We start from the raw sequence: 25,599 nt of genomic DNA, 5'->3' as shown, positions 1-25,599 counted from the left end.
TGCTCCAGCCCTGGAGATGGGGGATCCTCAGGTTTCCTGGCCTTACAGATCCTTTCAAACTCTACCCTCACAGTCTTCCAAGAGCAGTCCCTCCTCACCCACTGCCCTCCACCCATCCTCCCAGCTCGGAGAAAGATTTGGACTCTAGGGTTTGGGGGAAGCAGGAGTTTCCTGGGTCCCCAGGACCTATGTTGTAGATTTTGTTTTTCTATTACATTTTCTATTCAGTGATGGCTGGTGTATAGGAGACAACGGAGTTTTAGTTGATCTTGTATCCTGCTGGTCAGAACGATCTTTCTAGACCATTGATCAGATGTTGCTCTCTGTTCAGAACTCTGCCTGGCTCCCCACAGGAGGCAGGGTCAAGACTGAGTTCCGTGGCAGGCTCTTTGGCTTGCTGTGCCTCAGTGGATCAGCCTCTGTCATCTCTAGGCTTTGCCATGTAGCCCACAACCCCCATCCCCTGGCCGGCCCCCTCCACTGTCCCCTGGGTCAAGTTCATCCTGGGGTTGCCTCAGCCCCCCCCCCCCCCATGCCAGTGAGAACTGTTCCTCCATCTCCTCTGCGGGGCCCCACCAAGTCACTGCCAGTGGCCCGCCTCTCTGTAGGCCGGGAACACAAGCCCAGGGAAGGAGCTGTGCAGCCAGCCTTGGACGCCACAGTGTGGGGGTTAGAGCAGGTGGTTAAATCCCAGGCTCTGAGGCCCCTACTCCCTCACCTGGCAGCATTGGCAGTGGGGAGAGGACTTAGTGGACCAGACCAGGAGCTGCTCTGGGCTGGGTGCTTGGAGCTACTGATCTGAGTTGATTGGCAACCCTGGGGCAACAGAAGGCTGTGGTTGTCAAGCGGCTGCAGAACTCGCTAGGGTGGGCATTCCCACAATCTGACCCTGGGCAGCGCTAGGAATTCAGAGAGGAGGGGCCAAAGGTGGCTTCCATGTGGCTAAAACACTGCCTTTCTGGGTCTGGGCCCATCCCTGTGGCCGTGGCAGAGCCAGGACCCCTCCCCTTGGCTTTGAGTGTGGAGAGGGGTCCCCACTAGGTCTTCCATTCCCTTGCCTCCTCCTCATATAGACCAACCTCCGTCTGCTTCGGGACTGAGCAAAATAAAGCCCCCCAGCTCTCCCAGTCCCACTTGCCCCACCTGTGGGCTGTGTCAACCCCATTCCACCCACTCACAGACAGACACAAGATGAGGTGGTGGAAAACTCCAAATCCAAGGTTTATTATTACTGGTCAAAAGGAGCTTGCTCACAAATAGTAGTCAAAAGAGGTACAATCAACAGCCCTGATGGAGACGCCCGGGATGGGGCCATCCTGTCCTCGGCCTGCCCCTGCCCTGCGGGACTCTTGTGTGGGTGCCATAAGGCATTTCAGACATTGGTGTTTTCACTTATTTTTTACAAAAGCCAAACCAGTCCTGGAGTAGAAAGAAAAACCCCGTGACGACCCTTCAGGACCAAAATGGAAGGAGGAAGGGTTGGAGTAGGGCAGAAGCCTTTGGAAGGGGATGCAAGGAGAGGACAGGGCAGGGGCTGACACGAGGGCCAAACTCAGACAGGGCCACCCTGTCTTCATCATTTTTTCACTTTCACGTACCATAGAAATTTAAGCAAAATAGCTATTATATATATATATATATTTATATATCATATATATAAATTAGGCAAAGGGTTCAGGGGGCACTGAGATGGGGCACCCTCTGGAGTGGCCTGAGGACAAGGCAGGATGCTGGGTATCTGGTGCCCAGGTCAGCAGCCCAGGCTGAGCCAAAGGTTTGTTCATTATTGCTGATTTGGGGCCTGGTTATGGGGTAGGGAGCACCTGTGAGCCCTGCCTACCACCCTTCCTGGCCTCTTTAGGGCCAGGGAGACACCCCAACGTGCCAGGGCTAGGCATGGGCTGTTGCCCTCAAAGCCACTTTGTGGCCCTCTCAGTGCCAAACCCCCACCCCCAGGTGGGTGGATAGGGGTTGTAACTCAAGGACTCCAGGGTGGGCCCCCCACCCCTTGGTTTCGTTCTCCAGGGGACCCTGGGCTCCTAGGGGTGGGGGTGGGGGGAGCAGCTGGGATTCATGGGACCTTGCTATGTTGAGCTACAAAATGCTCCCACCTCAAAGAGGTCTGCTTCCTGATCTCTTAGAAAGAAAGGGCTCTTGCCAGGACACTACTGTGGCAAGAAAGCACACTTGGAAAAGTCTGCTTCGTGTTGTACTAAAAATATTTACTAAATCTCATGACTGGAAAGAAATGGAGATAGTTTTTTAAAAACGTCAAAAGAGAGGCTCCCTAGGAGACAGGTCAGTTCCTCCCTGGGTTGGGGCTGGTGACTTGGGTGCCCATGGCCAGCACCCACCCGGCCTGAGTGTAGTAACTGGGGAGCTGGGGCCCCCAAGTCCATGTTGGAGAGGGTCACAGAGATAGGGCCAGCACTTCCTCCTTCCAAGGTGGTAGCCCCCAAAAAGTAAGTGTTAAAAAAAAAGAAAGGAAAAGGAATGTGTGTGTGTGGGAGGGGGAGGGGAGTGGGGCGGGGTGGGGGCGAGGGAAGAAGGGCAGTTCAGTACTAAACTGAGTGCATTAAAGAAAAAGGTGGACCGGGTGTGCAGGCGCCTGTATTTGCTGGAGGAAGGTGGCGCTTAGAAGATGTTGGGGCACATGTGCCAGTCCTGCTTGTCCTTGGCCTCCCAGTAGCCGCCCTTGTACACGCACGCCATCTCCCCGGTCAGCGGGTCCAGCCTCTTCTCAAACCACAGCGGCGCGTACGCGTCCGCCTCTCTCTCTGCTGCGCGGGCACAGCGGGTGGGTGGGCGCCCCCAAGCCCCCGCCCCCGATGTCCTCTCCCTCCTCCCCTCCCCTCCCCGCACCCCCGGCCCCGTCCCAGGACACCCCTGTCCCCGGGCGCCCTCCCCGCCCGGGCCTCACCTTCCTCCGCGCCGCAGACACCGCTCCGGGCGCACAGCTCCAGCCGTCGGCGCCGCATCTGGCGCTGCTTCTCCTCCAGCCGCTGCTTCTCCATGTTGGCCTCGTCCCAGCGCCCCTTCTCCATCAGCCGCTGGTCCGGCCGCAGGCGGCTGTCGGTGGGCGCCACGCCCTCCTCCTGCTCGTTGAGGGTCAGGGCCAGCTCCGAGAAGTAGTACATGTTCTCCGCGTTCTCCCTGCGGCGGGCGGCGGCGTGAGCGGGTCCCGCGGCCCGTGCCCTGCGCCCCCACTCTCCCCGGGGCCTCCAAGGCTCCGCGGCCAGCGCTCCCTCGGTCCCGGGTCGGACCTTCCGATTTCCCCCACTCTGGGTCCCCTTCGGAAGAACCACCTGGCAAAACCCCCGCCGCTTGCACCCACTCGCTCTCCAAGCCACCCACCGAGCTGCACCTTGTTCTGCTACACTACTTTTTCGGGAATTTGTCCTTTTCATCCAGACTTCCAAATTTATTATCATGAAGTAGTTTCATGACATCCTCATCATCACTGCTTTGAGGTCTGTAACAGCAACATCCTGTTTTTCCGTCTGTGATGTTGGTTATATAGGCGTTCTGTTTTCAACAGTCACGTCAGAAGTTTGTCCATTTCATTCATTTGTTGAAGATCAAACTTTTGGCTTCCTTGATCCTTCTCTTTATGCTGATTTTCTGCTTTATACTCTTCCTTCTAATTTGTCTGGGTTTATTTTGCCTCCCCCCCACCCAGATTCTTGAGATTATTGCTTATTAGCTCAATACTTTTTAGCTTTTCTCCTTTCATATTTGCATTTTAAGGCCCTAAGGTATAAGGCTATCCATCTTCCTCCAAGTACTGCTTTAGTTGAATCCCACCACTTTTGATATGTATTATTTTCATTATCATTTAGTTACATATATTTTCCAATTCCCATTATTTCTTCTTTGACTTATGGATTAGATGGGAGTGTATTTCTTAATATTCTATTCATTTTTTTTCCTTGCCTAATTGCCTTAGAGCTAGATAATGTATTTGGTATAATTTTAGTCCTTTGAAATGTGCTTTGTGGCCCAATATATGGTTAATTTCTGCAAAAGTTCCCTGTGTGAAGAGAATGTGCTTTCTGCAGTTGTTGAGTGCAATGTTCTCCCAGAACCAGTAGCTTCTATTGTCCAAACTTAGCCTCCTGATTTTTCTTCTTCCATCCATTACTAAGAGAGGTATTTAAAAATTTCTACTTTAATTGTAAATTTTTCCGTTTCTTTGTATATCTCTGACAAATTTTGCTCTATATATTGAGGCTTGCACTCAGTTGCTCTCCAAGCCACCCACCGAGCTGCACCTTGTATCAGGTACAAGGTACATTCAAATTTAAAACTCCTCTTCCTGGTGAACTGAACCTTCATTATGAACGGTCCTTCTTATTCTTAATATTTCTTTTGTCTTAAAGTCTGTTTTATGATACTAATTTAGCTACGTAGCTTTGGTTCTGTTAGGATTTCTATGGACATATCTTTTTCTATCTTTTATTTCAACGTTGTCTTATTTCGTTGCATCTCTCCCAAGCCGCCTAGAGCTTGCTCACAATGATTTTACATACAGGTAAGGTATGCTTCCTTCCAAGAAGTGATTCCCACTGGCCTGGAATTCTAAGCAGCTGGAACCCAGAGGCTGGATGTAGGCTTGGAAGTCATGGCAAATGCATCAATGCTTTTTGTGCCTTAAGAGATTTTTCCTTAAGGTCTAAAAGCTATTCATTTATGTTTTCTGCTTTTCAGTATTTACTTACTGTTTGACATTTAAGACCCTAATCTGTCTGGAGTTGATTTTTGTTATGATATAAAGCAGAGATTCAGTTATCTTTTTCCATATGGATAGCCATTTGCCCAGATCCATTTGGTATACAGTCCCATCTTTCTCCATGATATGGCATGCCACCTTAGTCATATATCAAATATACATACATCCATAGGTCCATTTCTGAGTTCACTATTCTATTAGACTGTAGCTTCAAAGTAAGTCCTGAAACCTGGTAGGCCAAGTCCTCTCTTCTCCACTCTTCTTCTTCAGAAATATTCTGGCCCTATAGTCTTCAAAATAAATTTAAAATTATAATATCAAGTTTCATGAAAATCCCACTTGGGATTTTGTTTGATCTATTGACTCTAAATCATCACATCTTTACAACACTAAGTCTTTCTATCCATGAACATTGTGTCTTTCTCAATTTATTTAGTTCTTCTTTGATATCTCTTAGTAAAGCTGTATAATTTTCTCATGAATATAAGATTTACTACAAAGTCTGATGTTCTCTGATACTATGATAATTGGTCTTGTATTTTCTAGTTGTTTGCTGTTGGTGCATAGAAATGCAACTGAGTTTTGTATATTTAGCCTGTACATCCAGGCTCCTAAAATGCCTTTTCTGAAGCTATTGAGATCTGTTAATGTGATTAATTAATTTATGAGTTTCCAAATATAAAATCAGCCTTGCATACCCAGAATAAACTCAACATCGTTACAGAATGTTATCTTATTTAATACACTGTTGGATTGGATTTTTTGATATTTTGTTTAGGAATTTCATTGATATATTCATGAGTGAAATAGGGCAGAACTTTTTTCCCCCGATCTTAGGCTGGTTTGATACAGGGTTATGCAGGCATAACCTTTTTTCTGTTTCCCATAATAACCTTAATTCACCTTTTTCTGTTTCCCATAATAATCTATATAAAGTTGGGATCATAAGTTTCTTGAAAATTTGGTATAGCATTTACGTGTAAAATAGTTTAGGCCTCATGGGAATTTTTAAACCACTACTTCAGTTTCTTTAATTATTATAGACTATTCACACTTTTTATTTCTCCTAAGAGTCTGTTCTTGTAATTTATGTTTTTCATCTGAGTTTTTTTTTAACTAGAACTTTATTATTTATGCTTTTCCCTTCAAGCTACAGGCACTCTTTAAACTGGCATTGAACATGCACAAATACAGAGTTTAGATTTTTTTCAGCACATAATTACATGAAAAATAAATAATTTTCAAGCCTTTCCTAGCTGAATTGGATCTTAAATATTTTAAGGGGAGGGGAATCCCAATAATTTTGTGTTCTTTAAGAAACTTGTATATATAAATGACCTGGTACATGTTCAATTAAATCTTGAAACCTAAAGAAGATTTAGGCAATGCAGATAAACATGGCCATCACTGTGAAAGGATGGAATGGTAAAGACAGATTCAATCTCTTATAAGTGTGTAGTAGTAAGTTAATCTAAATGGAAAAAACAAAACAAGAAACTTGACACTGACAATTGTTTAAAGGAAAAAAGAACCAATCAAGAAAAATGTTGGAGAACAAGAATATCTCCTCTTAAAAAGGAGAAAAGTGCTATCCTACACAAAAATGAGAACTACAGATTTGAAAAACACTCATTTGTCTTTGTCTTAAAATACAAACAAAAAAAAATAGTGGAAGGAAGAAGTCAAGACTATTTAGAATTGAGGCAGGTCTATGTAAAAATGGAACAGACTACAATGATTTCACCTCATGAAGGAAATGACAAATGAAATTTCATGTCTTCATGTCTATAATAAAATATATTAATAAAAAAATAAATGCACAGTTATAAAAAATACAAAGTCTGGATTTTTTCTCTTAGGTTTATAATAGACTACCAAACCTCTGTTTAATGCATTTACTTCTACTTCTTTGTTTCGCAGCACATGCCACATTCAAGTACATACATACATATTGGTATTTTACCATGAGAATCACGTTTCATCTCAAATTAGTGCTATGCTTTTCACCCACACTTATATACATTTTATTTCCATTTCCATTTTAGAAAGCTTTGAAAGTTTTTAATAAACATATAACATAAAAAAAAGTCTTGATTTTTTAAATGAAACTTTTAAGTACTGTGGCATGACGGGCTTTAAAATAACAGTTGAAGCATAAATATAGTAATTACATTGTACTGTTTAAACTAATTCATGGCTATAGGAAAAAATCATTGGTTTTTAAAATGCAGCCAACATGAGACTGTGCAGTTATGAGCAGTGAAATACTAGAAAACAGTGAATGAATAAATAAGATGATTTTTCAGCAGTGGCCATTCATTATTTTGCTTTTAGGAACCTGGAAGAAATTGCCTTCTTTAAGTTTCAAATATTTTGGTAATTCTAGTCATTTTTTAGCTTCCTCAATATTGCCATGAGTTGCTGAAACAGTGACTTTAAAGAATCAAACTTCTTTTCTCGTCTGAGGTAGCCAACGATGGCCACATCCACGATTTCCCCATATAAGTCCTCTTTGAAGTAACGCATGCATAATATGAGTTTCCATGGACTTTTTCCTATTCTTTTAGTATGGGTTCCATCCTTGCTCACCACCGTCTTATGGCCATGTCCACTTCCAGCACTGGCACAACCATAATAAATGCCAGTGGATAGACAGCTGGAAGATAACTACTTGTTTAGAAAAGTTAGTAGTGGGGATGCCCAGCTGCTTGGAGCCACGACGCAAGCCCGGCTCCACCTGGCGGCGGGCTCCGGTCCAGTCCGCGTGTGCAGCGGATTCGCCGTCTAGGCAGGGCCCGGACCCTCCCGGAGTGCGCGGGAGGGAGCTCGGCCGGTCTGCCCGGCGCACAACGGGCCGGGTGGCTCCGACCACGCGCCGCCTCACGCCGCTGGTCCTACAGATGCTACTGGGCGCCTGGGAGGTTGCGTCTCAGCTCCCGGGTGCGGCGGCGGCGGAAGTAGGTGCGGGACCCGGCGGGAGGCGCGACCCGCGCGGGCCAGCAGCGTGGGAAAGCCCCGAGCTGCCGCGGCGCCGCCAGGCCGCGTACGTCCCTCGGCCGAAGGGTCCGCCGCCTCATGGGAACTGTAAAAGTTTTTAAGCATATGTTTGCTGACAGAATTCCCTGATCAACTTTTCATACTTTACATGTCATTATGAATCCCTTTTCATTAATAAGATTTATTTCTGTCATCTCTCTCGATCAGTCTTGCCAGTGGTTTTTCTATTTTGCCATTTTTTTAAGGGCCAAATTTTGGCTTTGATGAATTTATTTTATGTTTTATTGATTTCTGCTTTTATTTTTAAAGTATGTTTTCTTCTCTCGTTGGGAATATATTGCACCTTCTCTAATTTCTTGGAGTGGCAATTTAGAAGAGCCTCAAAATTAATGAGCTTATATACCTATTTAAGGTTATACATTTCCTTTGAAGCACTTACTGCCTTGTTACATTCAGCCAGTTTTGATATCGTTTCATTATAATTCAGTTCAGTTCCAGGTACTTTTAGATTTCTATTCTGATTTCTCATTTTACCCATGAGTGACTTAGCAACTTAAAGTCTTTTCCAAATATGTGGGGATTTTTTTGTCATTTTGTTCTTATCTTTTAAATTAATTCTCATCACAGATCATGGCTTGTATGATATCCTTTTTCATTTCTTGAGGCTTTCTTTAGGGGTTAGTACATGATCAAATTTTGCATATATTCCATGTACATTTGAGAAAAAAGTATGTTCTCTGATTGTTGCATGCAGAAGTTTATATCTTATTTTGTTTTGCGTTCCTTCATATACTTGCTGTTTATTTTCCCCCCTTTGGCCTGTCAACCAGTGAGGGGGGTGTGCTGAAATCACCCAGTCTTCCACTGTGGTCATGGATTTATCACTTTCTCCCTTTACTATCAATACCTGCAGTTATATTTTTGAGGCTTTTTTACATGCATAATGTTTGAAACTAGTTTATCTTCTTGATGAACTCAACTTTTTATCATTATGTAGCAACTTTCTCCAATCTCTAATAATGCTTTTGTCCTAATGTCTGTATTACCTGATAATAATATAGGTATCACAGCTTTTTGTTTAGTATTTTCATGATATGTCGATATTTTACTTTCATCCTTTGCACATCTTTTGGTTTGGAGTATCTCTTAGAAAGAACATGTATCTGGATTATTAAAAATCCAATGAGTTGATATTTTGGTTTTTTACTAGTGAGTTTCATCTATTTACATTTATTGTAGTCATTGATATGCTTGAACCTCTTTCTACTATTTTAATTTATGATTTTTCTTTGTCTTAATTTTTCTTTTTAATCTTTTCTTACTATTCTTGAAATCTGATATCCATCTCTTCTCTCTAATAAGGCAAGAATTTAGCATTCCTTCATATCTGTTGGTGTCCTCCATCCCTCCAAACTCTACCATGTTAAACATTTTCTAGTTTTTTAATTCTGGATTATTATGGTCATATTTACTCCTTTTTTTTTTGGTCTTTGTAATTGTTTAAAAAATAAACAATACATTTTAACTTCATGTGTCCACTGTAGTAACTCTTGGATTTTTTCCTTCTCTTTTTAAAGTACTATGTCCAATACAATTTTCATTGTGGATTTTTGGGTGGCAAACCTTCTGAGGCTGTATGGCTAAGGATATTTTTTTATCATGTCTTTATATTTGAATGATAGCTAGAAGGGAATAGAAAATTCTGATTCCTAATTTCCTTTCCTTCACTGCTTTGAAAATATCACTACAATGTTGGCTGTTGTAAAAAGATCTAACATCAATCTGATTCTTCATCCTTGACAGTACTCCGCCACTTTTTCTGTCTGAAAGATATTAGAATTTTCTCTTTGATCATAATTTTTACCACAGTGTATCTAGGTGTAAGATTTTCTTTATCTCTTGACTGGCACTCCATGGGCCCTTTCAATTCAGTCTTTCATCTCTTCTGTTTTTATTTTGGGAAATTTATCTCCATTATTCCTTTAACAATTTTTTTTCTCCTATCCATATTTCTTTCTTTTTTGCTTTCCTTCTGGGATTCTCAATGAAATGATTAATTTAGTGGTGTGCCAGTTTGGATGTATTATGTCCCCCAAAATGCCATGTTCTTTAATGCAATCTTGTGGGGGCAGACGTGTTAGTGTTGATTGGGTTGGAATCTTTGCATTAGGCTGTTTCCATGGAGATGTGACCCACCCAGCTGTGGGTAATACCTTTGATTAGATAATTTCCATGGAAGTATGGCCCCGCCCATTCAACGTGGGTCTTGATTAGTTTACTGGAGCCCTATAAGAGCTCACAAACAGAAGGACCTCAGAGCATCTGCAGCTTAGAGAGACATTTTGAAAACGGCTGTTGAAAGCTGACACTGACATTTTGGAGAATGCCATTTTGAAACGCAACCTGGGAGCAAGCGGACACCAGCCACGTCTTCCCAGCTAACCGAGGTTTTCCAGACGCCAGCGGCCTTTCTCCAGTCAAGGTATACTCATGTTTGTGCCTTGGTTTGGACACCTTAGGGCTATAACTTAGTAACCAAAAAAACTCCCTTTATAAAAGCCAGTCCATTTCTGGTATTTTGCATAACAGCAGCATTAGCAGTCTGGAACAAGTGGTTACCCTAAAAAATACAATATTCATACCCCATACAGTCTAAAGTTAATTGACTCTCCTGCTGGGTAGGACCTCATAGCAATTTCCCTCTATTTATCCCTCTTCTGACTTAAAGGATAGTGTGGTCATACTTTAAACCCCATAAGACGTTATTGTTCTGGTTTATTCAGTGTTCATTTAGCTCCACATAGTTTTTGTTCTTCATTCATTCATACGTCTCAGATCTTCCATCTGGGGTGGCAAACTCGGTGTTTATCTGAAGATGTGAATATGCCTGTATGTCAGCTTAAAACTGTTCCTGCTGGGCGTGTAATTCCATGCTGGCAGTGAGTCTTTCAGCACATGGAAGAGATCGTTTGACTGTCTACAAACTTCCATTACTGCTGACATCCTTTGAACGTGACGTCCTTTAAAAATCTAATATTTTCTGTTTGATTTAATTTCAACATTTTCACTGTATAGATGTAGGTGTGGAACTTTTCTGCTACTTTCTCTTCAGATAGGGTCTCTCTTTCCCTCTGGAACTCTATACCTTAGTCTCAAACCTTGAAGTGCACACGAATCCCTTGGGGATCTATCAACGTGCAGATCTGATTGTGGAGGTCTGGGGTGGGATTTTGCACACAGGGACCTTCTCACTGTGGCTTCCTCTCTTAGGCTTCATTTTTATTTTTATTTATTTTTTTGATACTTTCATCTGACTTGTATTCAGCTGATAGATTTCCTCTTCAGTTACGTTCAATCTATTAAACCTTTTACCAGAGTTCTCAATTTCAGTTATTTTACTTTCCCTTTCTAGAATTTCTCTCCCTTTGAATCTGCAGTGCGACTTCCTAGATTCTGAGGGCTGCTGTACAAATCACCACAGGCTTGATGGCTTAAAACAGCAGCTCTCACTTGTCTGTTTCCCGGAGTTATTTTAAGTTTGGCTTTCACTTCTTTTAGCCATGCAGGGACTGTGTCCTCCCACCCTGTTTCGAGTCTCTTACTGTTACCTGACGGTGTGCTTTATTTCTTGCTGACCGTCTTGTCTTCCATGCCAGGATCTTGGTTGTGTGTGGGCACTGAGCTTTGGCTCGTCCTCTGCCCCTGCCCAGCAGTGGACGGAGCCCTGCGTCCTCCTCCGGGGCCCGTTGCTCTCTTCCTGCCTAGCTGAGTCTCTCTACTGCTCACCCTCCCTCTCTTCACCCGCCTGCTCTTCTCTGCCCCCAGCCCCACAGCAGGCGAAGAGGCCCTGGCAGCCCCCTACTCACGGCAGCGGGTACTTCTTCCATAGCAGCTTGGCCGGCAGGGTCTGGTACACGGTCTTCGGCTTTCCGTCGGAGCTGGGGCTGCTGGGGCTGCTGTGGACGATCTTGGAGCACTCCATCTGCTCGTCCCACGAGCCTGACAGCACATAGTGGGCCTTGCCCTGGCTGTCGCTCACCACTCCCGTCACCTGGGGACGTGGCAGTTCAGTGTGGGCACACGCCCGCTCCGGGCCCCCCCAGGCTCCCTGAGGTGAGTCCTCCTTACCCTCCGTGCTGCCTCTTTGGAGAAGTAGCTGTAGGGCAAGAACTTCAGCTGGCACCGGTCCTTGGTTTTATGGTTCACAATCTCGATGTCCCCTGTCTGGTGAGAGAGGGCGGTGGTCAGCGGCTGAGCCGCAGGCCAGACGCCCCCTCCCCAGGGTGCCCCCCGGACCTGGTCGATCCAGAGCTTGCCCACGATGATGTTGTGCACGGTTGAGGTGCTCTTCCTCCACACGTAGTGGTTCCCACTGGTCTGGAATTCCAAGTGGATGGCACCTGGAGGCCGGATAGAGGATCAGAGGTCACGGCCCCCAGTGTGGGAGCCCCACTAGCCTGCCTTGGAGGGGCACACTTGAGAACCAGAAGCACATCTGTGCAGACTAGGCATGGTGGGGGGAGGATGGGGAGGGGTGCACAGGGGCCAGGGAGGTGCCAGGGAGCCTGGCGACGGGGAGAGAGGAGCAGATCTGCAGATAACCTAATGTTGTCCCGGAGAGCCCCAAGCCGGCTGGTCGGCTGGCAGAATCCTCCCTGTGAACCTTGGGAGCGCACGGGCCCAGCTCACCTAGCGGCATGATGGAGAGGTATTTGCCCCGGAACTTGCTGGAGATGGTGATCTCCTGCCAGAGGCTCCAGCCGTGCTTGGAGAACACATGGTGCGCAGCCGAGGGAGGGTGGTGGCTCACCTGAGGCCAGACCCGAAGGTGTGAGCACCTGCTGGACATGGCTGCAAGCCTCCCCCAGCCCGGTGGGCAGCATGCCCTGTCCCTGCTTGTGCTGTTCTGTGACTGTGGGGCCGACCTGGGCAGCTGCTCCGGGGCCCAGAGACCGTGGGTGGGACCCTCAGCAGACCCCACGAAGGGCAGCGCCCAGTGGAGCACAGCTGTGGGAGATGGGCCAGCCCGGGTCCCTGCCCAGGCCCATTTTCTGGTTTAATCTTCACCATGGGTCCATCTGCCACACTGTGTTCCACCCAGGAGGCCTTAACCGGTGAAGTCACTTCAACTGAGACCCCCAGGGGCAGCATCTGGCCTCCCTGCATGCCAGCCTGGTTCCAGGGTGCACGCCCGCCCTCACCCCCTCCCACCTCCAGGCCCCTGACGCCTGGCGCTCCCCTGCCTCACTGCAGCCCCATCTCACTCCCCACTGTTAGCTCTTCCTCATCTCCACAGCTCCTTCCACTGCGGATCTCAGGGCCCCCCATCCATCTCATTCCCACGCCTCTAAGTAGGCTCCCGGGCCCAGCTCTGGCCTCGCCCTGAACGCTGCCACTGCACTGCCCAGCTCTGACCCAACACCTCCACGCAGGCTCAAACCGAACGGGGTCAAGGCGCAGCCCCTCCCCGTCTCCGTAAGAGCCACCCCCACTTGCCTCCTACCTGGGAAGAGCTGGCCCACTCCTGTTACACGGTGAGCTGTCCCTGTGCCCGTCAGCCACTTACAGCAAACTCAGGGCCATGACCTCCCAGGGTGGCCCCAAGTTCCTGCGGCCTCCACGCCGCCTTCAACAGCCCTATTGTCTAACGCTTGGGAGCCGTCCCTGGCCCTGCTTTCTTTCTCACGTTCTGCATCTGATCCCTTAATAAATTCTGTCTGCTCTTCCTACAGATGGCATCCAAAATCCGCCTCTACCCCAACCCCACCCCAGACCCCTGCCTCAGGCCAGGCCCCAGTGGGTCAGTGCAAAAGCTTTCAGCTCTCCCCATCGCAGCCGAGGGATCTTGGTACAACAAAAACCAGCTGGTGCCATATGCCTCCCCGACACCCCCACCCCACCCCGCAGACTGTCCCCAGGCAGGGAAGCCAGAGGCCCCGGGGCTGCCAGGGTTGGCCCTACCCAGCTCCCTGAGGCCCCTTCTCCTTCTTTCTTCCCCCATGATCAGCCAAACTGCTCCTTGTCCCCCCCTTTTCCCTTCCTGCCCCCCCCACCTCACTGGAACGGGGACTCCACAGAGCAGGAACCACACCTGTCCCTCCCAGCCCTGCCCTCAATGCCCGCACAGCCCCTGGCCCGTGGCGGCACTTAGCTCATGGGATAAACTCGCCGACCACTCACTGTTGAATGAATAAATACATTTACTCAGTGGTCAGGCCGAGAACCCTGGGTCATCCTGAGCAGCCCCCCCCTTTCTCACCCCACATCCAAAGCATCGGCAAACCTGCCGGTTCTACCTCAAAGCACACCTGCGCCCTGACACCCGCCTGCCTGGGGGCTCCCACTGGGCGGCTGGGCCCACTCAGCAGCCAGAGCGCACCTATTAAAATAGGAAGCTGCCCTGTGAGCAGAGCCCACACAGCAGGTGCTCGGTGGTGGCGTGGCCTGGCCTGGTGAGGGGCACCAACAGAATCTCCTCTTTTTGACAAGGCTGGTGCCACTGCCGAGGCTTGAAGGGGCACGAGTGGGGGGCTGGGGTGCAGGTATAGACAGGGTGGTCTGAGGAAGTTGACTGTGAAGGGTCCGGCTGAGCAGAGTTGCCCCTGAACCTGAGAAAAGCACTGGTGCCGGGGGGCGCCCCAGGCCTGGGCCGGGAGCCACAGTCTTAGCTGAGTCTGCAGCGAGCTGTGCCAGCCTGGGGTGGGGGTGGGGGCTTGTGGCTCTGCCCCATGGGGCAAAGGTCTCTGTGGGGAAGGGGTGGAGAGGATGGAGGAGAGCTCACCCCATTTCCCAGGCAAGACCCTAGGCTCTGGAGTGCCTCACACCCCCAGGCCTCCCTCCACAGGGGACCTGGGCAGGGGCCGGCCCCATCCGCCTGGCGTGGGCGCCTCCTGCCACCTTGCAGCTCAGTGGTGACTCTGCTCCAGCCCACCCAGGCTCCCTGTCCCTGTGCTCTGTGGTTCCCTGGCTGGGAGAGGGGTCCTCCCCATTCCCGGGTGTCAGGCCCGATTCCATCTCTGAGCTGTCCTCCCACCTGCGGGGTAGCAGGTTCCTGTACCCCACCCAGCTTGCTGGTCCCATCCAGGCAATGGTCAAGGTCCAAGGCTGCATCCCTCCCATCTGGCTCTGCCCTCCGAGCCTTGAGGGGGCAGCTTGGCCCAAGCAGGAGCGGAGTCTGCCCAGCGCCAGCTTGGTGGCCGAGCTCGGGCCTCACCTGCTCACAGAGGGAACGCAGGCCCATTTCATCGAGGCGGTCCAGCTCGAAGGTCTCCCCCAGCATGGGGTTGAAGGGCTTGGCGATGCGGTGCACGGTGGTGGAGTAGGAGGACACGGAGAAGGCGGCCACCAGGCACATCTGCTCCACCGAGCTGGCGCAGTGCACGGCCTTGTCCAGCAGGTGGTGGTACTCCAGGTCCTCCGTCAGCCGCTGGAGCATGGACAGGGGCTCGTTGAAGTTCACCTGCGGGGTGGCTGGGCGGTCAGGGCCTGAGTGGCGCCCTCCTGCGACCCTCCACCCCAACCCCAGGCTGGGGCCGCCCGCTGCAGGATCAACTAAGACTGTGGCTCTCAGCCCAGGCCTGGGGCGCCCCCCAGCACCGGTGCTTTACTCAGGTTCAGGGGGTCTCTGCTCAGCCACCTTCCTCGGACCACTCTGTCTACACCTGCACCCCACCCCCCTGCTTGTGCCCCTTCACCTCCTGCCCCTTCCTGCCTTAGTGTCCCCTCAGTTTACAAAGTCAGGACAGCCGGGACACTGGGAGACCCATCAGGTCCAGAGGCCGCTGGGGCTCCCCAACTGTTTGATCCATACAGGGCCCCTTCCTGGTCTCTCCCCTCCAAGCAACGCTGGCTCCATGGGGGCATCTGGGCAATGCCGATGGACACAATTAAATAACCAGTTACACCCTCCTTGGGTACCACCAAGAAAGCGGCACCCAGGGCTGCTCGTACCCCTCATCTGCGCTCAGGGACGCATTCCCCGGGGCTCCCAAGGCCACCCACCGGCATGGGGATCTTAGAGAGCTCCCGACCGATGCAGTTCTTCATGATGCTCCAGAGGTTAAGGCTGTAGTTGGGCTTGTCGGGGATGCGCATCCTCCTCTTCACCTTGGAGGGGCGCCCGGGCGAGGCACTGTCCAGCACCTGCAGAGGAGTGGGGCGTGGCTGTCAGCAGGGGTCAGGGCACCCCTTGGCCTCCAGGCCACCCACCCTCCCCTCTGCCCCAGCCCAGGCCGAGGACCAGGGCAGACCCAGCTGCTGGGCCCACTGTGGGGTGGGGGGCGGGCTGGCTCTGCCCGCACCCGCCAAGGGGGAGGCAGAGCAGACCCAACGGCCTCCTCATCTCTCTCCCCAGCCGGCCCCACCTGTACTTACACTGTCGGCCACGGACCAGTCGTCCACAGGACATGCCCCACTCCCACCCTCGGCTTTTCTGCAGGAAACACAAAGGGGGACAAATGACTTACAGAGCCTGAGGTCTCCTCGGGACCCGTCCCACCTTCTTTCTGGACTTCTCATGGGATCCCAGAGGGAGCCGGCCTCATAGCTGCTTCTCGAGTGGAGACTTAACCCTGAGGCCCCCACAGCCTCTGAGACTCTCAAGATGGGAGCGAAGTGACCCAGGGCAGTGATTTGGAGAGACCCCCTGCCCCTACCTACAGACACCCTGTGGCTGCAGCTACTCTGCAAAGCCCTCATCTGGGGTCCTGCCCACAGCCTCCTCCTGGGACCGGCTGGCTCAGGCCCCAGATGAGGTCAGGGGTGGGCTCTGTTTTAGGAGAAACTCCTAGAGCCCGCTACTTTCAGAACAGACCCCCCCGTATCCTTGCTGCTGGTCGCTGTCTCCCCGCTAGAGACAGGGACCACTTAAGGGCATGGGGGTCAAAGGATGGGGGTCGAAGCATCCCCATGTCTGGTGAATCCTTGGGGAGGATTGGTTAGCTGGACCAGTGGGGACCCCTTGGCTCTGTGGGAACCCCGATGAGGGGCTGGCTGGGCCAGGAAATGGGCACTGGTCAGTCAGTGGACAGGAAGACTCACCAAGGTCATTACAGGGAATGGGGGAAGGATGCTGCAGATGGGACAGCACAGAAGGGCTCAGGGCAGGACAGACAGGCTTGTCTGGGACCTGCCTGCCTCCCGTGTGGCAGCATCTTGTCAGAGAGGAGCAGAGGGGCTGGGGGGCTCTGGCAGGGGCAGGTTCAGGTGTTGGCTTGGTGCCACTGGGGGACAAGGGGGCTGAGCCCTGGCCCAAGGGGTTCCTGGGGCAGAAGGGAGCTGGGGTTGGGGGTGGGAGGAGCCCGAGTGGGACCTTCTTGGGATAAAGTGGAAGGAGATTCAGAACAGCCAAGCCGTGCTAACTTTGAGAGCAATATAAGCAATTTAAAATGTTATTGGAAAATGTAAAATGATTCTGAGCTGGAAATACACTGCTGATGTGACTGGCAACTCTCTGAGAGGTAAGAGAAATCCAAACTCTCTCTCCCCTGGAAGAAACCAGCACAGGAAGTAGGTCCACAGTGCCCAGAAAACAAGGAGAGAGTGATCTTCAGAAGCCTCCACACCCCTTGGCTGGGACTGCCATGACCCCCTGGTGCTTCGGGGAGGCCATGGAAGGTGTGCAGAGTATAGTGGGCAGGGGAACAGACGAGGGTGTGAGGCCAGGCTCACAACCGCCCAGCCGGAGGCTCTGGCTGCTCACCTGGCCACTGGGAACCGGCACTTCCTCATCCCTGCCATGGGGGTGCCCTGCCCGAGTGGGAGCCAGGAAGTTCGGTGACTCTCGTGCCCCACAAGCGAGCGTGGCAGTGGGTACCAGAGGCTGCGATCAGCTCCGTCACCTCCCCCAGGCCTTGGCAGGGGCCTCAGATATCGGAAGAGCCATCAGCCACCTCTGTGTCCCCAAGATGAGTTGTGTCCCCCCAAAAAAGGTGAGTTGAAGTCCTAACCACTAGTACTTGTGAATGTGACCTTATTTGGAAATCAGGTCACTGCAGAGGTTATACAGGTATACAGGGGAGAGAAGGCAGCCATGGGACAAGTGAGCCAGAGATCAAAGTACTGCAGCTGCAAGCCAAGGACTGTGGAAGATTGCTGGCAAATCGTCAGAAGCTAGACAAGGAAGGATCTTCCCCTGCAGGCTTCAGAGGGAGATTGGCCCTGCTGACAATTTGGGTTTTGGATTTCTGGTCCCTGAAACTCTGTGAGAATAAATTTCTGTTTTTTTTAAGCCACCTAGTTTTTGGTACTTTGTAAGGGCAGCCCTAGGAAACAAATATACCGTTTATTGTTAGGATCTTTTTTTATAAGAAAAAAAGTTTCTAGTGTCCTAGTGAGGATTGAACTCCTAATTATATTAACTTTACGTTCAAGGCCCCTCATGCTCTGCTCTGACCACAGCCTGGCTGCATGGACCACGTCCACGGGCATAGTCTGTGGGCCCTGAGGGTCTGACAGCATCAAGACCATTGCTAGCAAGCAGTCCAGTTACTGCTGTACATTTGAATAAGTATTTAGAAACATCCTATTCAGGGTAAAAGAAGCAAAGCCTGGGGAATAGAAATGTGTGAATGTCAAAACAGAAATTCCCTGTGTCTCTTGTCTTTTTTCAAATGTTGTCTTGGTGGAGGGAGCAACTGGGACCTGGGACCGTGTGCAGCTCTGGGGGAAACTGAGTGAGCCCCGGCCGTCTGGACACAAGCCTTTGGGTTCCAGCTCCCCACCTTGACCCTCGCTGGAACTGGATCCAGCCAATGCCGCATTCTCCATCTCCATTTTAAAGCAAAATCATGATATAAACCTTATCTAGTCATTGTCGATTTAAGGACGAACAGAACCAATCTAAGCAAAAATACCATCTGGAGCAAGATTCAAAAGAAGGAAAGCCCTAAGTTTATCGCTGGTAATAGGAAGAATAGATGGGACTTCTGGTTGGCCAAGATGGCAGTGTAGGACACTTCAGGGTTGTGAACTCCCACAGAATCTTTGAACAACCAGCAAAAACTGGCAGAGCCATCTTCTTCAGATCTCCAGAAAACAGAGTTGCAGTAACAGGGTGAGTGTCAAATCAAGAAAACGCAGCTTAAAAGTGGCAGGTAATTCTACCCAAAGAGATTTACAGATTCAACATAATCCCAATCAAAATTCTAACAGCCTTCTTTGCAGAAATGGAAAAGCCAATCAGCAAATTCATATGGTAGGGTTAGGGATAGCCAAACAATCTTGAAAAAGAAGAACAAAGTGGAGGAATCATACTTCCTGATACTAAAACTTATTACAAAGCTTCAGTAATCAAAACAGCACGGTACCAGACCCATAGACCAATGGATTCAAACTGAGAGTTTAGAAATAAACAGTCACACCTGTGGCCAACTGATTTTTGATGAGCGTGCGAAGTCTACTCAATGGAGAAAGCATAGTCCCTTCAACAAATGGTACTGGGAGAAATGGATGTCCATATGCAAAAGAATGAAGATGGATCCCTACCTCACACCATGTACAAAAATTAACTCAAAATGGATCAAAGTCCTAAATATAAGATAAATGGGACTTCATCAAAATTAAAAACTGTGCTTCAAAGGACTTTATTACAAAAGTAAAAGACAGTCTAATTGGGGACTGGTGGTTTGATGGGCTGAGCCCTCAATCACGGGACTTGCCCTTGGGAATACTGTTACTACAAAGGAGAGGCTATGCCTGCTTATAATTGTGCCTAAGTGTCTCCTCCTGAACGCCTCTTTGTTGCTCAGATGTGGCCCTCTCTCTCTAGCTAAGCCAACTTGGCAGGTGAAATCACTGCCCTCCCCCTACGTGGGATCTGACACCCAGGAGGGTAAATCCCCTGGCAACATGGAGGAATCTAGACCCGGTATTGTGGGATGGAGAACATCTTCTTGACCAAAAGGGGGATGTGAAATGAAATGAAATAAGTTTCAGTGGCTGAGAGATTCCAAAAGGAGCCGAGAGGTCACTCTGGTGGGCCCTCTTATGCACAATATAGATAACCCTTTTTAGGTTCTAATGACTTGGAATAGCTAGCAGTAAATACAAGAAACTATCAAATTACAACCCAGAACCCTTCAATCTTGAAGATGATTGTATAACAATGTAGCTTATGAGGGGTGACAATGTGATTGGGAAAGCCATGTGGATCACACTCCCCTTTGTTCAGTGTATGGATGGATAAGTAGAAAAAAGGGGGTAAAAAAAAAAAAAGCACCGAGTGTTCTTTTTTACTTTAATTGTTCTTTTTCACTTTAATTTTTATTCTTATTACTTTTGTGTGTGTGGTAATGAAAATGTTCAAAAATTAATTTTGTGATGAACACACAACTACATAATGGTACTGTGAACAACTGATTGTATGCTTTGTATGACTGCATAGTATATGACTATATCTCAATAAGACTGAATTATTTAAAAAAAAAGATGGTCTAAAGGACGGGAAAAATATTTGGAAACCATATATCTGATAAGCATTTAATATCCAGAATATATAAAGAACTCCTACAACTCAACAACAAAAAGACAAACAATCCAACCAAAAAATGAGCAAAAGACTTGTGAAAATACTATGAATGGCCAAGAAGGACATGAAAAGATGCTCAACGTCATTAGTCATCAGGGAAGTACAAATCAAAACCGCAATGAGATAACATTTCACACCCAATAGAATAGCTACTATTAAAAAAAACGGAAAATAACAGGGTTGGCAAGGATGTGGAGAAATAGGAACGCTCTCGTACACTGTTGGTGGGAATATAAAATGGTGCAGCCACTGCGGAAAAGTCTGGCAGTTCCTCAGAAAGTTAAGTATAGAACTACCATATATCCCAGCAATCCCACTGCTAGGTATATAGTCAACAGAACTGAAAGCAGGGACTTGTTCATAGTATTTTTCCAATTGCCAAAAGCTAGAAACAACCCAAGTACCCATCAACAGATGAATGGATAAATAAAATGTGGTGTATCCATACAGTGGAATATCATTTGGCCGTAAAAAGGAAAGAAGTTCTGATGCATGAGACAACATGGATGAACCTTGAAGACATCATATTGAGGGAAATAAGCTGGCCATAAAAGATCAAATACTGTATGATCTCCCTTACGTGAATTAAGCAAAATATGCAGATTCTAGTTGGAAACTAAAATACAGGTTACCAGGGGCTGGGTTGGGGAGGGGAATGAGGAGTTAATGTTAAATTGATACAGAGTTCCTGTTTGGGGTGAAGAAAAGTTTCGGCAATGGATGATGGTGTTGGAGGCACGACTTTGTGAAAGTAATTAATACCACTGAATTGCTATATATATGCATATATATATGAAAAGACATAAAAAAGGGAAATTTTAGGTAGTAGATAAGTTTCTACACACAGATACACAAAAACCCACAGAACTATATAACACCAAGGGTGAACCTAATGTAAACACTGGGCTAAAGTTAACAGCATAATTATAATAATAATGGTGTTTCATCAGTGGTAACAAAAGTACCACTAATGTTAATTACAGGGAAAACTGAGTCAGTGGGAAGAAGTATGTGGGAATTCTGTACTTCCTGCATGATCTTTCCATTAACCCATCAACTGCTCTAATTAAAAACAAAAAACCAAAAAACTACCTCATATACCATGAGGTTTATACAATTAGGGTTTGATCTCCATAATGTAAGGATGGAACAAATCAGAAAATCTTTTATTATGGCACAAAATGTCTTTAACAGATGAAAAGAGGAAAACACATGATTATCTCAATAGTTGAAGAAAAGATTTGGTAAAATCCAATAATAAAAATTGTTAAGAAACAAAGGAAGAAGAGGAATAGATGGAGGACGGGAGGAACGAGGAAGGAAAGGCCGGGCCTGGGGAGAGGGTTGCCCTGTGGCTGGCGGCCAGCTCGGGGGAGGCCCACCTGTCCTCCTTGGGCTCGGTGATCACAGTGATGAAAGATGTGGCGTCTTCCATGGCATCAAAGTACTCGGTATCTTCATCTTCCTCACTGTCCTCTCCTTTGGGAGTCAAGAGGCTTCCTGGACACGAGCAGACCCTCTGCCTTAGTTTACAACTTCAAACTAAGTTTAAGTCCTGCCTGAGGACCGTCTAGAACCACTGGGGCTCCCCCCCACCACCGCTGTCCCACTTCAGTGACTTGCTCTTGATTAACCCTGGCTGTGGCCGCCCCGGCTCTGAGCCTTCCCTGGGAGCCTCCCTTGATGGATCGAGTGCGTGAACAGGTGGGGCAGTGTGTGGCCTCCCTTTCGGACGAAGCTGCCGGGCCCAGGGGACATGTGACTCACGGCCCCAGAAGGTGGGATCCTCCTGGCACCTGGGACAGCAGGGCTCACCTAACCTTTTGTGTGGATTTGGATGTATTATGTCCCCCCAAACACCATGTTCTTTGATGCAATCTTCTGGGGGCAGATGTATTAGTGTTGATTGGGTTGGAATCTTTGGATTAGGCTGTTTCCATGGAGATGTGACCCACCCAACTGTAGGTGATAACTCTGATTAGATTAGTTCCATGGAGGTGTGGCCTCACCCATTCATCGTGGGTCTTGATTAGTTTACCTGAGCCCTATAAGAGCTCAGACAGAAGGAGCTCAGTGCTGCTGCAGCCAAGCAAAACATTTTGAAGTCAGCGATTGAAAGCTGATGCTGACATTTTGGAAATCGCAATTTTGAAACACAACCTGGGAAAAAGCAGACACCAGCCACGTGCCGTCCCAGCTAACAGAGGTTTTCTGGATGCCAATGCCTTTTCTCCAGTAAAGGTACCCTTTGTTGATGCCTTACCTTGGACACTTTATGGCCTTAAGACTGTAATTTTGTAACAAAATAAACCCCCTTTATAAAAGCCAATCCATTTCTGGTATTTTGCATTCTGGCAGCATTAACAAACTGAAACACCTTTCCTTTGGGGATTTGAACCTAGATGCAGGGAGGCTGGGGTCTGTTGTGGGGTCGGGGGTGGGGCATGGGAAGTACAGAGCCGTGGGGGTCAGGCCAGAGGCAGCCTTGAGCAGCCCAAATATGGGCAAGTTAAGCAGGAAGGATCTGGGATGGGGAGTGGGGATCACAGCAGAGACGGTGAGAGCAGAGGGGGTGCTGAGTGCCGAGGGGTTCAGAGGCGGAGCAGCCCCACTCACCCTCGCTGAAGCTCTTGGAGGGGTTGGTGGCCCGGCCCGGGACGCTGCTGCGGAAGGCCCGCTCAAGGCTGTTGTGCTGCTTGGCCAGCTGCTCGATGGTTTCCTCCAGGTGGATGCGCTGCTCCTGCTCATACTGCAGCGCCCGCTGCCATTTCCGGCTGTGTACCTCTGCTAGTTCCAGGAAGTCCCTGCAGGCCTGGGGGCAGAGGGAGGCAGGGAGGGGTGGGTGCCTGGCGCTGGCCCTGCAGGCCCCCGGCCTGCCCAGCGGCAGTGAGTTCGAACCCCCTCCTTTTTTCCGGGAATCACAACTCCATTCATTCATTGCTCTGCCCCGGCTTTGGCCCCCGTGGGCCCCGGGGGAACCCTGCTTTCTCAGAGCCAGCCCAGGAAACTGCATCCACCCTGGCTGGCTTTCCACTGTCAGTGCACTGTTTGGGGGGAGGCGGTCATCAAACCTGGGGTGTCACAGTCCACCTGCTGCCTCCCCAGCAGCAACCCCTGGAGCTGGAGCACTGCTGGGTGTGATTCTTCATGGCTGGGGGCTCCAGGGGTTTAATGCTGGGGCTGCCCCAGCACCCTCAGCTGCCCCATCCTTGCTGTGTGCTATGCCTGAGGCTCTGTCACCACCCCCCCTCTGACCCTGGAACCCAAAGCACCCGTAGCAACTCAGGCCAGTCTCTGCCTTTGGCACAGAAGGAAGGAAAACCCATCCTGCTTATTACCCAGCTGAGGAACTGAAACTGGAACGTTCCACCAAGTTATCTCATAGCCTGTATCATATAACTGCTTTTAGGGCTCTCCCCTTCAAGCTTGTGGCCTACTATGACACCCAGATTCCTTTCAGCTTCCCAGGACTGAAGGTGGTGCTAGCACACTCCTACGAAGCAGGGCTTGGCCATTTTGTGCTTAGTTGTTCCTGTAGGAAGTGACTTGATCCCAGCCCTTGCCTGCATCACTGGTTGCTGGCTGTCTCCCCACCCTCCCTTCCCACCCCAATTGCCCCCCAGCCCACTGACTGCTCCTGGTCTCACCCATCACTTGCTTTCCTGGAGAGGGGCAGACACAGGGTCCCTCCTCCGTGAGACAGGACCAGGCAGCACCTGTCGGAAGGGTCATGGGGAGCAGCAGTGGTGAAGATGGTACAAAGCGCCAGGTGCCTGGTGAGGGGGCACTGGGCACACTTCCTCCCTCAGGGCCACCACCCACCGCTGCACGGCCTCCCGTGCTCAGCTCATGCCTTCCTCACTAATTCCTGTTCCTCCTCAGATCTGCTCCCTGGGGAAGCCTCCACCAGGCCCGCTCAGACACTTGTCTCCATGGCTTGGTTCATGAGTCTGTGCCTGGTTTCTTTTCATCTTACTGAATCCCTGAAACTGTAGGTGTTCCAGAATGCTTGCTGAATGAGTGAACAGCCTCTCAGAGGGCTGGGACTGCATGGCGGAGGGACTGAAAAGAGGCGTGGAACCCTTGGGCTCTTCAGGGGAGCAGAAGGGGGTTATTCGCTGCTCTGCCACCCAAGTGGGGAGACCCAAGCTTGGGGGAAAGGTCACCAGCCTGCTCCCTCAGCCCCAGGCACTCCACTGTGCAACAAACCAGCTGCCAGCTGCTTTCCTCCATCATCACAGCTCACCCTCCCACACCCAGGCCACGTGGGCAGGGCAAGGGTGCCCCCATTCTGAAGATGAGTCCTGGAGATGAGACATGACATTGCCTGAAGATGGAGTTGTGGGAAAGGGTGGGTGGGCAGAGCCCGAAGACCTGGGTTCCTGCACAAGCCACTGCTCTGGAGCCTGGGACCCTCTGCAAGACGGGGCAATGCTCTCCCACAGACCTTGTGCCTTGGGCTCCCACCCTAACTCACCAGCAAAATCCTCTACCCTTGGAGAAGGGGCATTGCTCCATTTGACAGACAAGGACACTGAGGCTCAGACCCCGGCAGCTCTCTGCATGGGTGCAGCCTTTCGGGAGCAGGCTCAGCCTCTGGTTCAGGGTCCGGGGCCCCGCCTGGCCACATCTAAGCCACCGTTACCCCCTTCTGCCAAAGGGGCAGGGATTTACACTAACAGGTTGGGGTGGGGTGGGCGGAGACAGATGGTCACCGGGAAGAAAAGAAATCTCCTTATGTGCTTAACAGGGATCCAAAGACAGGCGAGGCTGTCAGGGCTCTTTGGAGTTGATGAACTATGTGCCTGTGAGGGCCACCAGCGAGAGTGGATGGGCAGCCACTGGCTGCCATGCTACTGGATGGCCCCTGATGGGCCTGGGGTGGGCCCTGGAGACCTGCTTCTTGGCCTGTGACTAGAGCCGGGGCCGAGTCCTCCCTGGTCCTGCAGTGGCCTCCCTGCCTCGCCCCAGCCCTGCTCTTCCCTCCCTGCTGCAGGCCTCTGGGTGGGGGTCCTGACAGCTACCCCTAGAAAGTGTCTCTTTGCTGGTTCTGCACCAGTGGTGAGGGCAGAGTGTCCCTCTGGGGGCCTCAGGAATGTCCTAAACCCTTACAGGAACTCTGTGAGATGGGGGTTGCTGGGGAGTGGGGGTAGAGACCCCTAGCCCATTCTACAGATGGGAAAACCGGGATTCCAAAGTCACACAGTCAGTGGATGCCAGAGCCAGATCTTCATCCCAGGACCTTAACCCAGAGCCTGGAACCCCTCTTGTCCCCAGGCTGCTCCCACGAGTCCTATGTCCCCATGTCCCCTTGTTTCCCCACAGTCCTAAGCTCTGTCCCAAGGCT

The 25,599-nt window shown here is 49.8% G+C and overlaps 1 protein-coding gene across 4 annotated transcripts in view; it reads right to left on the bottom strand.

Moving 5' to 3' along the window:
• Window positions 1-1,197: 1,197 nt before the first annotated feature.
• OSBP2 (oxysterol binding protein 2) overlaps window positions 1,198-25,599 on the bottom strand; it is a 217,920-nt gene continuing 193,518 nt past the window's right edge. For 3 of the 4 annotated variants that reach the window (XM_037817126.1, XM_037817129.1, XM_037817128.1), the window contains 11 exons: window positions 22,869-23,064; window positions 21,635-21,752; window positions 16,100-16,157; window positions 15,728-15,868; window positions 14,940-15,185; window positions 12,416-12,536; window positions 12,023-12,126; window positions 11,855-11,950; window positions 11,593-11,777; window positions 2,921-3,153; window positions 1,198-2,780 (listed from right to left, as the gene is read on the bottom strand). In XM_037817126.1, coding sequence (XP_037673054.1) covers window positions 2,635-2,780; window positions 2,921-3,153; window positions 11,593-11,777; window positions 11,855-11,950; window positions 12,023-12,126; window positions 12,416-12,536; window positions 14,940-15,185; window positions 15,728-15,868; window positions 16,100-16,157; window positions 21,635-21,752; window positions 22,869-23,064 — 1,644 coding nt within the window. In that variant the 3' untranslated portion in view covers window positions 1,198-2,634. The remainder of the gene's footprint in view (window positions 2,781-2,920; window positions 3,154-11,592; window positions 11,778-11,854; window positions 11,951-12,022; window positions 12,127-12,415; window positions 12,537-14,939; window positions 15,186-15,727; window positions 15,869-16,099; window positions 16,158-21,634; window positions 21,753-22,868; window positions 23,065-25,599) is intronic. The other variant, XM_037817127.1, reaches the window with a different exon arrangement.

This window comes from Choloepus didactylus, chromosome 23 (assembly GCF_015220235.1).
Source record: "Choloepus didactylus isolate mChoDid1 chromosome 23, mChoDid1.pri, whole genome shotgun sequence".
In the NCBI taxonomy this organism is placed as follows: Eukaryota; Metazoa; Chordata; class Mammalia; order Pilosa; family Megalonychidae; genus Choloepus; species Choloepus didactylus.
Note: the sequence above shows the minus strand (reverse complement) of the source record. Positions and strands in the feature narration are given on the sequence as shown.